Here is a 12,423-nt window from a genome sequence, read left to right as displayed (position 1 = left end):
AAGGTGCATTGCATGCCGCTGAACCACATGACTATGTACCACACCCGATTTCCACTTAATTCCCAGAAGTGATCTGCCTAATACCCCTATACACATTGCTGATCTTATACACTTCATGGATGGTTCTTGTTGTAGGGGTAAAGAGGGTCGACAAGTGGCAGAGTACTAGGTGTGCGCCTGTGTGCTGGAGAGTGGCAGGTTGCTGAAGGTCACTTCAGTGCAAGTAGCCAAGTTGCTCACACCAAGATGGGCATGTCAGCTTGCAGAAAAACAGTCAGTGGACTCATAATCAAATTCCTGGTATGCTTTTGGTGTCATGAACCACTATCTTACATGATCTCCTTGGCGCAAGTGGAAGAGAATGGTGATACGACATATCTCTGCCTCTTCCAAGATGGCGCCAGATTGTTCCCTTCTGAAGACTAGTTCTTTTAAAAATGTCCACCAGCAAACTAACCCATTGGACAGAAACACACTGCATGCTGTATATGAAGGACCTCAGTGCGTTGCTTCTTCCTTGACTGCAACGCTCCGCAAGTATACATCATCTTCCCTAGTTTCCCTGGATTTCTTTTATATCTGTTTTCCTGCGTCCCATCTTGCTTCCTTCTTCCTCCTCCTGTTTCACCTTTTTGTTGTCTTTGACTATCACCGTGGGACGTCAGGACTTCAGATTCATCTGTTTTCTATGTGCAACACATTTCCCATTATTGAAGTGACTTGTGTCTGCTTTGCGCAACACGTTCCCCAGTATTGTAGAGAATTGTGTTTACTTGTCGCGACTTGCCCACCATTTCTGCTGGAACTTGTGTGCTCATGTGGCATTACTCGTTGCCTGCTGTGCCGTGACTAGTTTATCCGATACTTCTTCCACTGACTTATTTCATCTCCGGCAGTGCCGTGCCTTCCTTACTCCTCTGAGCCCCTGCGCAGCTTTACTCTTCCTCGTCTCTCCAGTACTGCAGCTTGCTCCCTTTATATTTACGAGCTTGCATGTTAACTTTTCTATTTTTTGGCTCCAGCTTACGTTTTGTGCCGATCCGGGCCCTCAGCAACATTTAAGATAGTGGTTTCTGTCTTTACCTATTTACAATGCTTATTAATGACAGTGCTTCCCGTGCACACACAGAATTGTGATAGAACGTTCATCAGAGGCCACAGAAACTACGCCTTGACAAGTTCTCTTCCCACCATAGAAGCAGCCTTGGTTTTCGTTCTTCCTCCTGACTTTCAGGCACTTCACTTTATTTAGCGAACTTTCTGGGAACTTATTCATTCTCTAGACATTTGCTCTCAGCACTTTTCAATTAGCACTCGTGGAGTCCTGTCCATCTGCAACCTTCAACTGGACGACAGAGCAATGTTCCCAAGGCGCAATTGTCCTAATCATCATTGGGTTTTATTCCCCAGAAGGGTGGGCCAGATTGCCCACCGGGCTCTGTTACCCACTTTCCAGGGACCGGTGTGGAGTGTGGAAGGCTCCCAGTTCCCACAAATTGGCAGACACAACCATGCACAGCTAAGAGTCCATTGTGTTTCTTTAAACCTAACACTTTGCGGTCATAACATTTGGAGTTGCCCATGAATTTGGGCAATTGTGGAAAATAAAGAGGTTTCCTAACATAATCTGGTTCCTCTATAAAGAATCATGCATACGTAGGTGCCTTATTAGATGCTATTATGTTGCCCAACCAGATTGCTATTATTACGAGTGCAGCACACCAACCTTTAGATAGTTAGGTTAGTTAATGGAATGATTTTGCAGACTCCGCTGCTAAATTGGTAGCCATTTCTAACTATCAGGCTGAATTTGTGTTAAGAATAGAAAGGGTACAAGAGCCTCCCCTTTTAGAACTCTCGAGGAGCTGCCACAAATACAAGAAGCTGCTTCTCCTATACAAAATGACCTTTGGATATTAAAATGATGCCACTCACATGAGGATGCTCTGTGGAGAGATAAACCTGGGCGTTCAGTGGCTCTAAGGAGAGATGATTATACATTTTAATAACAACTAGTTTGCTCCAGAGTTCACTGCTATGGCACAAGACTATTGTAGACTGCGTGCTATGTGCCTGCAAAGCAATTCTGGAAAGACAGTACCCACTATACAGGGGCACAGCACCATGCTAAGGACCGCTTATTAACATCCAAGTGGATTTTATTCAACCACCCCAATGTAATAACTTACAGTATGTTCTTGTGCTTTTGCACACATTTTCTGGCTGGATCAAAGACTACCCGTAGAAGAGAGCGCAGATACTGTTTCTGTGATAAAGGCTTTGCTCAGAGATTCCATACCAAGGTTTGGACTACCGCTCAGCCCAAGCAGTGATAGGGCCTCTCACTTTGTCAATCAGGTCATGAAAGAGTTATGTAATGCCCCCAATGTTCTGCACAATCTCCACGGCCCCATCATTCTCAACTAGCGGCTGTAGTGGGGAGGCAGAAAAGTATCATCAAGAATCAGTTGGCCAAGTTATGTGCAGAGACAGGCCTCAAGTTTCCTATTGCCCTCTGCTTGGTGTTGGTTAGTATCAGGAGTTCTCCTGATTGAAAGACTGAGTTAAATCGCCATGAGTTCCTCTACAGTCGCTCAATGTGATGACCTTCATCTCTGCCTTCAAAGAATGTCTGTATAAACCTACTTCTTACAGATGATAACCTTCTTGGACATGTCAGAAAGCTTAGCTCTACTATTAGCTCTCTTCAAGCACAGGTGTGGGAAGGCCTACCTAAGGATTAGAGGGAATCACTCCATTCTTTGCAACCAGGGGAGGTTCACTAACTATGCAATTCAAAGTGAGGGAACGCTCTATTTGGGTCCACGCATCTGAGTGTAAACATAGCTTGCAACCCATAAATGAACGCTAGAGTCTATTAGGAACAGATGATCCTGTGAGTCTGTCATTTGCTCACCACTCTGAATGACTTTCTTATTGAAGCAAAATAATCAAGTCCTTACTAGACATGGCCTCGAAATAAAACAGAATCTTTCTTGGGTGGTAGCCACCTCTGAAGTGGAATCTTGACTTTGGTGTAAAACATGAAACATAGTCACATGGCAAGGAGGCAAATGTGGATGGGGAGTAAACTGGGGCTGAGGAGTTGAATTTCTTCCAGTGTCAACGAGGTCAAATTCCCTATTTTTCTAAGCCCTTCCAAATTGGATATCAGATGCCATTTATCTGTGAGCCTTGTCATAAGAATGGCAGTAATGACCCCAATCCCTGCTGTTTGAATCACCAAGACTCTTACTACAGCACCTACAACACATCCCAATGAATTAGCCTGGCCTGAATTTTTGCACTTATCGGACTTGCCTTTTCATAATTTTTCTGTCCTCTGTTTTGTGGAAGGCAGTTGCGATAAGGAGAGACAAATCATCTTGTTGGAGGATATTTCTGTGTACATAAATGTTGTAAATGTGTACAGGTCAGCAGACCAAAAGATGAATTATGAGGTGGTTTTTCAGAGGGTAAATATCCCACAGGCAGCACACACAGTGGCAGTGATGGAAAGGTGTGGTGTGCATGAGCAAGAGATGGACATTGGTATAGCAGAGGACCAGACTCGTGAGAGGTTTTGTTTCTTAATAAACCTTTTAATACTCATGAGGGTTACAGTGACCAATAGGGTATGTTCGAATTTCTGGTAATTTGGCAGCACGCTTATGGTAAAAATAACAGGACATGTTCGGTAATACAGAAATCAATGTCACAAGCCTTTGAAGTCTCAGGGCCTCATTACGACCCTTGTGCTCCTGGAATGAACGGGGCCAGTACGGGACCGGCCCCCTTCATTCCGAAGGGCGTATTATGAGGTTCCCTTTGCGGGACCCGGATCAGACGTCTGGTAAAACCAGACATCTTTTCCGGGTCCCGCGAGGAGAAGAGGGAGGTAACAACGGGATACTTATAATGTGCCCGTTGTTACCTCCTTCCCCATTACCATTGAGCCCTATGGGGGCTCAAACGGGAATGGGGAATGGTTCCTGCAAGGAGGACTTACCGGGTCCTCCTATGTCGGAATGACCCGGTAAATCCTCACTGCAAGAACCTGGTAAAGGAGTCCAATTTTGGAGGCAGGCATGGAGCTAATAGCTCCATGGCTACCTCCAAACTCGTAAGGAGGCCCTCTGAATTCATAATGTTATTAAAGTGATTTCTCAGTATCTATGGAATTAAATGGTTATTGAAATAGGTTGTTGCACAGATATGTTGTTGTAAATGCACCTTAACTAAGGGTTGTCTTCTCAATCTCTTTGAAGGCCTCTCAGTTTACTACTCAGTTTCCAAATTGCTCAAGAGGGGCTGCCATATGGTTGGAGCAGCAGTAGAAAATGTGTTATCATGGCCAGTCGCTTAATGATGGCTTGTGCTAGTTAGAAAGTGCAACAGGGCATATTACTGGTGAACAGCTCACCACCATAGACTTGAAAGTTAGAAAACTGCTTGTTATTTGAACTCTCACCTCAATCACAAGCGAAGTGTTAGCTCAGCCCAACAGTTATGCCCATTACTGCTACTCTATACATGGGCCGTTAATACGTGAACATCGCTTTGAGGAGAAACCAATTGGGGTAGAAGCCCTGCTGTGAGAGTCATAGTTCTCCTAGATTATAGCTGAGAATGTTTCCTGGCGCTTCTGGAGCTATGGTCAGGATAGCCCTTGTTATGAAATGAAACACTGTCCTTTCAGGGGACACAAACTCATCTGATTTTTCATTCACAGCCCCTATTTTTGAGCATGTTTCCCTCACCTGGTGGCTGCAAGATGGCTCCCATCACAATCCGCTTGCACTGGATGATGACGTCTGCTGCTGATGGCGCATACACTTGTGCAAACGTAGCCTTCTTACCCAACTAGCAGGGTTGAGTATAAGTGGCATCCTTTATTCACACGTGTATACATTGGTAAAATAATACCTCATCCTTATTTTCCCCAGTGACAGCCCGGTGTGGCACACTTTGGGCAGGCTGAAACCTGTTGTTGGGCTACCTTACCTGGAATGCCACACCTAGCTTCACAATGAACATTTGCAGGAGTGGCCCTCATGCCTCGTCCTGGTGAAGCCGTGCCACCAGGGCAAGGGATGGATAATGCGACGTGTTGCCTTTCCCAGGGACCTCCATGCACCGATGTCCCTGCCTGTGCTCTAACAGAGACCGCAGTAAACACAGCTTAAAGAGCACAATTAAATACCTGCACAATCCACGCAGTCCCACCCTAGCTGGGAGGATTGGCTGGGCCCAAGGCCAATGCTGCTATAGGAAGTGTCTGTTCACAGGGCCGGCCTTAGAGGCAGCAGCGCCCTGTGCGAATTGGCGCCCCCCCTCCCTGCGTGCCCCTGGTTGAAAGAGTGGGGTGGGGTTGGGGGGGGGGGGGAGCGCCACATTTGTTTTGTCCCCCCCTGCTCCGGCGCCACACAGGGGGTTAATCACTGGAATAAAAACCTCCTGGCTCCCGTGTCGGAGCAGAGAGGTAATCATCACGTGAATAGGGTGCGGTGCCGGTTCCCGATCACGGAAGCCGCAGGGACGCAGCACGTCTTAAAAGGTAAGTAGGGTGTGGGTGGGGTGTGTTGGGGGTGTGGGTGTGTTGTGGGTGTGTTGGGGGTGTGGGTGGGGGTGTTGGTTTGTAAGGGGTATTATATGTATGTTGGCATGGGAAATGTACAAACCTTTTGTGGTGCATACATTTCTCATGCAAACTTTTCTGTCGCAGACTTTTCCACGACGGAAAAATCACGTAGATCCTCCAGACACATAGGTTTAAGCATAACGCACTGCCCCAGAACGACGCACGCCTGCCCTGCCCATCAGTGCTACCCATTTGAATTGCTGCTTGTGTGTGTAGGGGGAGAGGTGGATGGAGTTGTCCTGCTCATTCCTGAAAACTCTTCCCCTCGGTAAATATCTTTCACTTTTAAATAGAAGCGGTATCCTCGCTGTGTCGCAAGCCTGCTCAGGTGTACTTGCCTGTTTAGTTGTACTTCATGGGTCACCAGGATAGTGTCAGGACAGTGGGAAGTGGAGAGGGTGTGGAAGACCCCCACGGACTGCCCACCATTAGTTTAGAAAACACTATGCAATGTCGAAAGCCAAGCAGGGCCCATTAGTTTCCACAATGCTCAAAATAATAGCATAGCAAGGATTTCCTGCATGTGGGTGCCGGGAAGGGAAAGTGTACCCACACTGCAGTGTATACACACAGGGCCAGGGCTCAAGTCCTAAAAACAAAGTGCGGGGACTCATTAACATACCAATTGAATGTGGAGTCACCAGAAATTAGCATATGAAGGTGCCCTCTAAATAAAGTGGGGGGACTCCTGTAAAAAGTGGGGGACTCCATCCACACGCGTGGAGTCAGAGCTGCAGAGTTTGAGTGGTTTCCAGTTGCGAAAGACACAAAAACAGGATTTGTGGGCACATTATGTTGTAGGGGTATTGGCTGGGGAAAGGGGGCGAGGGGCTCATTAGTCTGAAACAAAGGGGAGGGAGACTAATAGCACCAATGTGGTTTTCTGCCGATTTACCTCAAATCAAAGAGCTTTTTGGCACTATAAGAATGACCATTTAATATGTATATTTGAAATATGTCTGTGATAGTGATTCAAACATGCCAGATATACTCATTTCATTTGGACAGTGCCAGCTTAGGCTTGGGCTGTTCCACTTGAATGGAGGGGGTGGGGGTGAAGGTCTAATTTTCCTAAATACTTCTAAGAGATTGTAAATGAATCGCTCAGCCCCACCACCCCCAGTTACTGCAAATCTCCCAAGAAGCACTGCGCGCCGGAGGAATCCCATGGGCTGCTTCTGGGTCACTAGAGAGCCCAGGTTTCCGACTGTGAAGGCAGCACTGCACTGCAGACGGTTCCATAACTCTAGGAAAGGTCCGTACCCAAAAGCAGGGCTGAATTTGCAACACGTGCCAGGTCATCTTCTAACATCCGGTTTTGACTGTCATGCACCTGAACCTTAATGACACCTGCAGCACGGGAGACCGGGGCGCCTTGTGGTCTTGGAGAGCACAGTAGCCGTGAGCATCAAGGCTTTGATTTGCCGATACCCCCACACAGAGTACGGGCCCAGGATAATGGCTCTTATTTCGCAAACGCGACGCTCCTCTTTACTTACAGCACGGTTAAAGTGTTGCAGGATGTGAAAGTGACGTTTTTCAAAGTGTGGATTTGATTGCCTTCAAAATCCCTGAAAGACAAAAAAACACACAGACTGCAGTCAGTGGACATCGGGACACAGATTCACAAAGTGCTTTTGAGCAGCAGGCGCTATCACATTTGATATTAATGGTTTTAAACCTGGCTATGATTGGAAATGCAAAACCTTTGCTTTGAGATCTTGATTGGCTGCACATTACCCGGGAGAGAGGTATGCAGGAGCCGCCATTGCATTCGGCATTCTTGGGGGGACACACTATTCAGATTCTCTCACTATTTTGAACACATCTATAGCCAATTAGAGTAGCCCTTCTTGCGATGCATCCACTGGAAAAGCGAATAGGTTTAGCTAATTAAATATGGAAGGTGTGCTTTGATGTTCCGTGGGGGCTTTCTTATAAATCACACACTCTACGTTTTCGAAGACAGAGCTGCTGGCTTTGGCAATTCTTGTTTTCTGACCAAAGCCTGCATCGGGTTCACCGGCGAAGGGTGCAGCAAAAACAGGCAGCGTATGAGATGGCGTTCTGATTTATATAATGGTGGATGTGTGGTAGTTGCAGGGGCGGAGCCAGCCACACAATTTGGGGTTGGGGCGGGGGCTGGATGGCAGTTCTGAAAGCTGGTAGTGCGTGGGGTCTTTAAACCTATTTTGCTTTTGATCCCCACCTGGAGCCCAGTAGGCTGAGTAGATATTGCGCCTTCCTTTGGCCCATTAGATGCATCTAACCCCCCCTCCCCCCAACTCACCAGAGGCCTATCAAGGCTTGTGTAACGAGTGGGGCATTAAGCTAAAGTAGGGAACTGGGCTTGTTCTGCCCCCGAACAAATCTGTAGGAGCTACCAAGCATAGCAAGGGCAAGCGAACCAACCGAGAGAAAAATGTTTAAATAAGGGGTTGACATGGAGTATATACTCTATGTAATACATTAGGTCAAAAGTCAGTTTACAATCAGTATTTGTAGGGTAAGACATGAAAAAACTCCAATAGATGCCAAGTCATCAACCATGCACAGGAGTATTTTCAAACACATTTTCATAATGCCTTTGCCCACTGCATGCCAGTACCGCACAACTGTGTAAAAAACATTGTCATACTGATTGTGCCCAAACACGTCCATTCTGGTGCTCCTATATATGCCAGTATTCCCACATCAGAAAATACTCATGTTTGCTTTGCCCATGATGCCAGTAATGATACTATAACAAAACATGTTCATGCTGGCTCAGCCAATATATGCTGTATGCCCACATCAGAACATTTTCATGTTGGCTTTGCCTTAATGGCAGTTAAAAAAAAAGCCATGCCACAGTAAAAAAATATATGCTTTTACTGGTCAGCGGGTACAATAGCTCAGCGGGTTGAGCCCTAGCTGCTGCAATCTGTGTGTGATCTGCAGGTCACAGATTCAAAACCCAGAAAGGCCCACTCAGTCTTTCATCTTTCTCAGGTCAATAAATGAGTACCAACTTCGGTTGGGTGAACATTTTACATAAATATGTTCTCTGTACAGTGGATTGGCGAAAGCGCTATCAAAATAAATCATTATCATTAAACAAATCCTCCCTATAAGAACACTCATGTTGTATTTGCACCCTAATGCCAGTAGAAAATGTCATGCAACAGTAAGAAAACATTGCTTTACGGGCTGCACAAAGGCTCCCCTCCGCCCATGTAAGAACACTTATCATGTTGACTTTGACCGTAACACCAGTAAAACAATGCCATGCCACAGTAAGGTACCACGCCCTCCCCCATTTAATAACACTCACAAAGGTGGTTTTATCCTTAATGTGAGTACAAATTTCAATGCCACAGGAGGACCCAGCCAGGCCCATTGCAGTACCTTTCCCCTACTGCAACCCCTCCTTCACAGAATAACACTCAAGTTGGCTTTGCTTTGCCCAAAAATGGCAGCAAAACATTCCGTGCCCTAGCATGGGGTCAGAGTGGGCAACTTTTTTGGCTAATGTGGGCCAGTTTGATGAGTTACATCACTTTGCGGCTAGCAGTTCGACCAGTGTTGCTGGATAAATATTCTTTAAAATGCACAATTTGCATCACATTTTACTCCCCCCTTGGGTACTAGTCTAACAGTCTGTCACAAAAGGAATGAATTACCATTTGCAACTTTGGGCCACTTTTTAATTGGTGCCCGAGACAATTTTATACCCCAGTCCGAGCCTGACGTGCGCACGCACACACACACCCAGACACCCATACAGCTTGTCATTTGCACGAGCACCCAGACCCTTCACACTGCATTCTCAATAACATGTACACCATTCACACTGCATTTATTCATACTCATGCACTAAGACACCCCCTCACATACAAACATGTTGCCCCAATGATTTGGAACTCGCTGCCTCTATCACTGCAAGCTCATTCCTCTCTTATCCCTTTCAAGAAAAAACTTAAGACTTTTCTATTCCAATGATCAGTTCATGGAGACCTAATTGGTGCCTTCAGTTCCTAAGCTCTCTCCATTCCGTGGTGGCCATGTCCCCATGTTTTTCATTCCTGTCCGTCTTGTCTGCGCCCTCACGCCTCAGGGTCTATGGCTGCACGTTAATAGATTAATCATAATAATAATAATTAAGTGTAAGTTGTTTGCATGTATCATATTGTGAAAAATATCATAAATTACAGCTGATCCAAAATAATGCCCTTAGAGCAACATGGGGCATGAAAAGATCTGACCACCTTTTGCTAATTACACGCAATGCACGCTGGGTCCCCATTAAGGCGCTCATTGAGTCCAAACTCCTTGCCATCACCCATCGCTGCCTACAGAACACTGCTCCTGCTTACCTCACCCTCTGCATCACAAAAAAACCGATGTACTCAGCCTGCGCTCTTCCTCCTCCACCTCACTCATCAACCCCAGATTCAACAGAAAAAGAGCTCTAGGCTCCTGTTTCACCGTTATCGCTCCCACCCTGTGGAACTCCCTACCTCCCAGTATCCAAGAAGAACTCTCATACCCTCTTTTTTGGAAAAAAGTAAAAACAGCCTCGTTAAATAAATACACTTGATTGCTCTGCATGTAAGGTACTGTCAGAAACTAACAACTGCCTCCTCTATAACGTCTACACTAAACTGTTCCACCTATAACCCATATGTAACACCTATTACTTGTATTGCACCATTCTTCTGGCGCTGTGATACCTCCGGGTCTGGGCTTGATCAACAAATACAATGAATAAAAAAATAAAGGTTTGTTGCTAAACCTTGACACAACACATACATAAATAACATAAGTGCACTTGCACCCGCCTTCACATCCATGCATGCATGCATTCATATATACATGCATACAATCCACACATACACACAAACAAAAAAGCCTTTTTTTCCCTTAACCGTTTCCCTCTGCACCCTCTCATACCCTTCCCTGTCTACACCTCTGCATCTTACATGCTATTTAGTTAAATAAAGGAACGCTAATCATTGGGGGTATGGGCCAACTAAAAAGTGAGCCCAGCAGTTAAGCTTTTAGCTTCCACATGGGTGGGGCGTCTATTGATATCCTCCCCTGGGTAGGCTTTAGTCCTCAGAACGTTTGCAGAGGCCACAGTCACAGTAAAATACTATTTTATCACTTGGGAGAGTGGTGTATTTACTTACTTTTAAAGTTAAAAAGTACATTTAAAAGTAAGTAAATACACCTCTCTCCGCGGAGACAAATGTGACAGCTTTTTGCAGTCTGAGCCGGGCTGGGCCTCACATTATATTGATGACTGTTGCATTAAAGTTGGAGGGCTTCAGCCCTCCCAAGCCCATGCCTGACGCCGCCGATGGGTAGTTGCAGAAGCCAGAGAGACAGCTCAGTGAGTTAAGCATTCGCATGAGACACCTCTTCATGCTGTGGGCCATAGGCTTGAATCCTAGCTGAGCCAATTTAGCATGTCATCCTTCTGAGTTCAATGCATTAAGAATCCTTACACTGGCTCATAACGCAAAAGTCACGGGGTTCTATATATAACCTGGCCTATTGTTTAGTTTTGCTCATTTAGGTGGCACTTTAGCACAAGCTTTATCTGAGCCAAACTAAATTCCACAGATGTGTAGCTGGGAGGCTTGGTATACCAGAGGCAAATATAGATCATGGGTGTTGTTTGACTCTATTGCCCTGTGTCCCAGTTAGCAGCCATTTTAGGGTATGTTTTGTAGGGTCGGGCAATGGGTACGCACTAATTTACTAATGTGTAATATGGAGAATTCGGATGACAAAGGATGATTGTGCGTATAAATATTTAATACACAGATAAGTTAAATAACATAACTTAGTAAGGAGGGAAATATGAGCCCCACCGGACTCGGCTAAGCAGAAGCTGTTTCTCTTCAATCTGGTCACAAAGTTCTCTTGGCATAACAGTGCCTCGTGAACGCACGAGCCAGGGGATTCCGTAAAAGGATGACATGCACAGGGCTGGAATGCTACACATCTCCCTTCCTTTGCGACAACAAATTACCACACAACAGAAAAATAAGTCTTTATAAATAAGATTCAACTTCACACAAAATCTTCCATCTAGCGAGGTCGGCGTCTGACTCTACCCCAGCTTGACCAACGAGGTATATCTGAAGAGACACTTAGCAAGGAAAATTCTGACACTTGTCTCTTCCTTTCCACACCCCTCATCCTTTCCACACTCTTCACCTTCCCTCTCATATTAGAAACATCAGCCTCTGTCCTCTCAACAACAGTCCTGTCATTACGTGCTTGCACCAAACATACTCTCTCCATATTCCATATCCTACCATCTTCTATTCTGATTACATGTTTGAATGCTTCAACCACTTTTACTGGTTGGGACCATTTACATGGACCCTTCCTCAAGGCTGGTGGAAGCTTAATTCTCACAAACTCCCCCACTGCCCTGGTCACACTTTCTTTCCTTGCAGGTAAAAGACTATCATGAGCAGACTTGTTCTTCAATTAGATGTTCCTAATCTTTTCACACACAGAACCAAAATCCTTCTCTACATCTGTTCTCCTACTCATCCATGATGGCAACAATTTGTTGTTAGCCTTACTTTCCCTGCTCAGTTCAAATGGAGATAGGCCAGTTGTAGAATGTGGAGTGAAAAGGTGAGCAATTATCTTGTCTCTCACTGCTTTCTCCCAGTCTAATCCATTTGACCAAGCCCATCGAATTGTTTCTTTCAGACCTTTAATAAAATGTTCAACACTTCCATTCGACTGGGGATGATAAATGGCACTCTTTTTATGCA

General features: G+C 45.5%; 1 protein-coding gene across 1 annotated transcript in view; it reads right to left on the bottom strand.

Moving 5' to 3' along the window:
* Nucleotides 1-12,423, bottom strand: part of RXFP1 (relaxin family peptide receptor 1) — a 1,623,004-nt gene that overhangs the window by 172,266 nt on the left and 1,438,315 nt on the right. The window contains 1 exon segment of the mRNA XM_069631337.1: nucleotides 7,141-7,212. Within this exon segment, the coding sequence (XP_069487438.1) occupies nucleotides 7,141-7,212 (72 nt within the window).

Source organism: Ambystoma mexicanum, chromosome 6q (genome assembly GCF_040938575.1).
Source record: "Ambystoma mexicanum isolate Mex_15411 chromosome 6q, UKY_AmexF1_1, whole genome shotgun sequence".
Lineage (NCBI taxonomy): Eukaryota > Metazoa > Chordata > Amphibia > Caudata > Ambystomatidae > Ambystoma > Ambystoma mexicanum.
The sequence above is the reverse complement of the archived record's forward strand: the minus strand, read 5'-3'. Positions and strand labels throughout refer to the sequence as shown.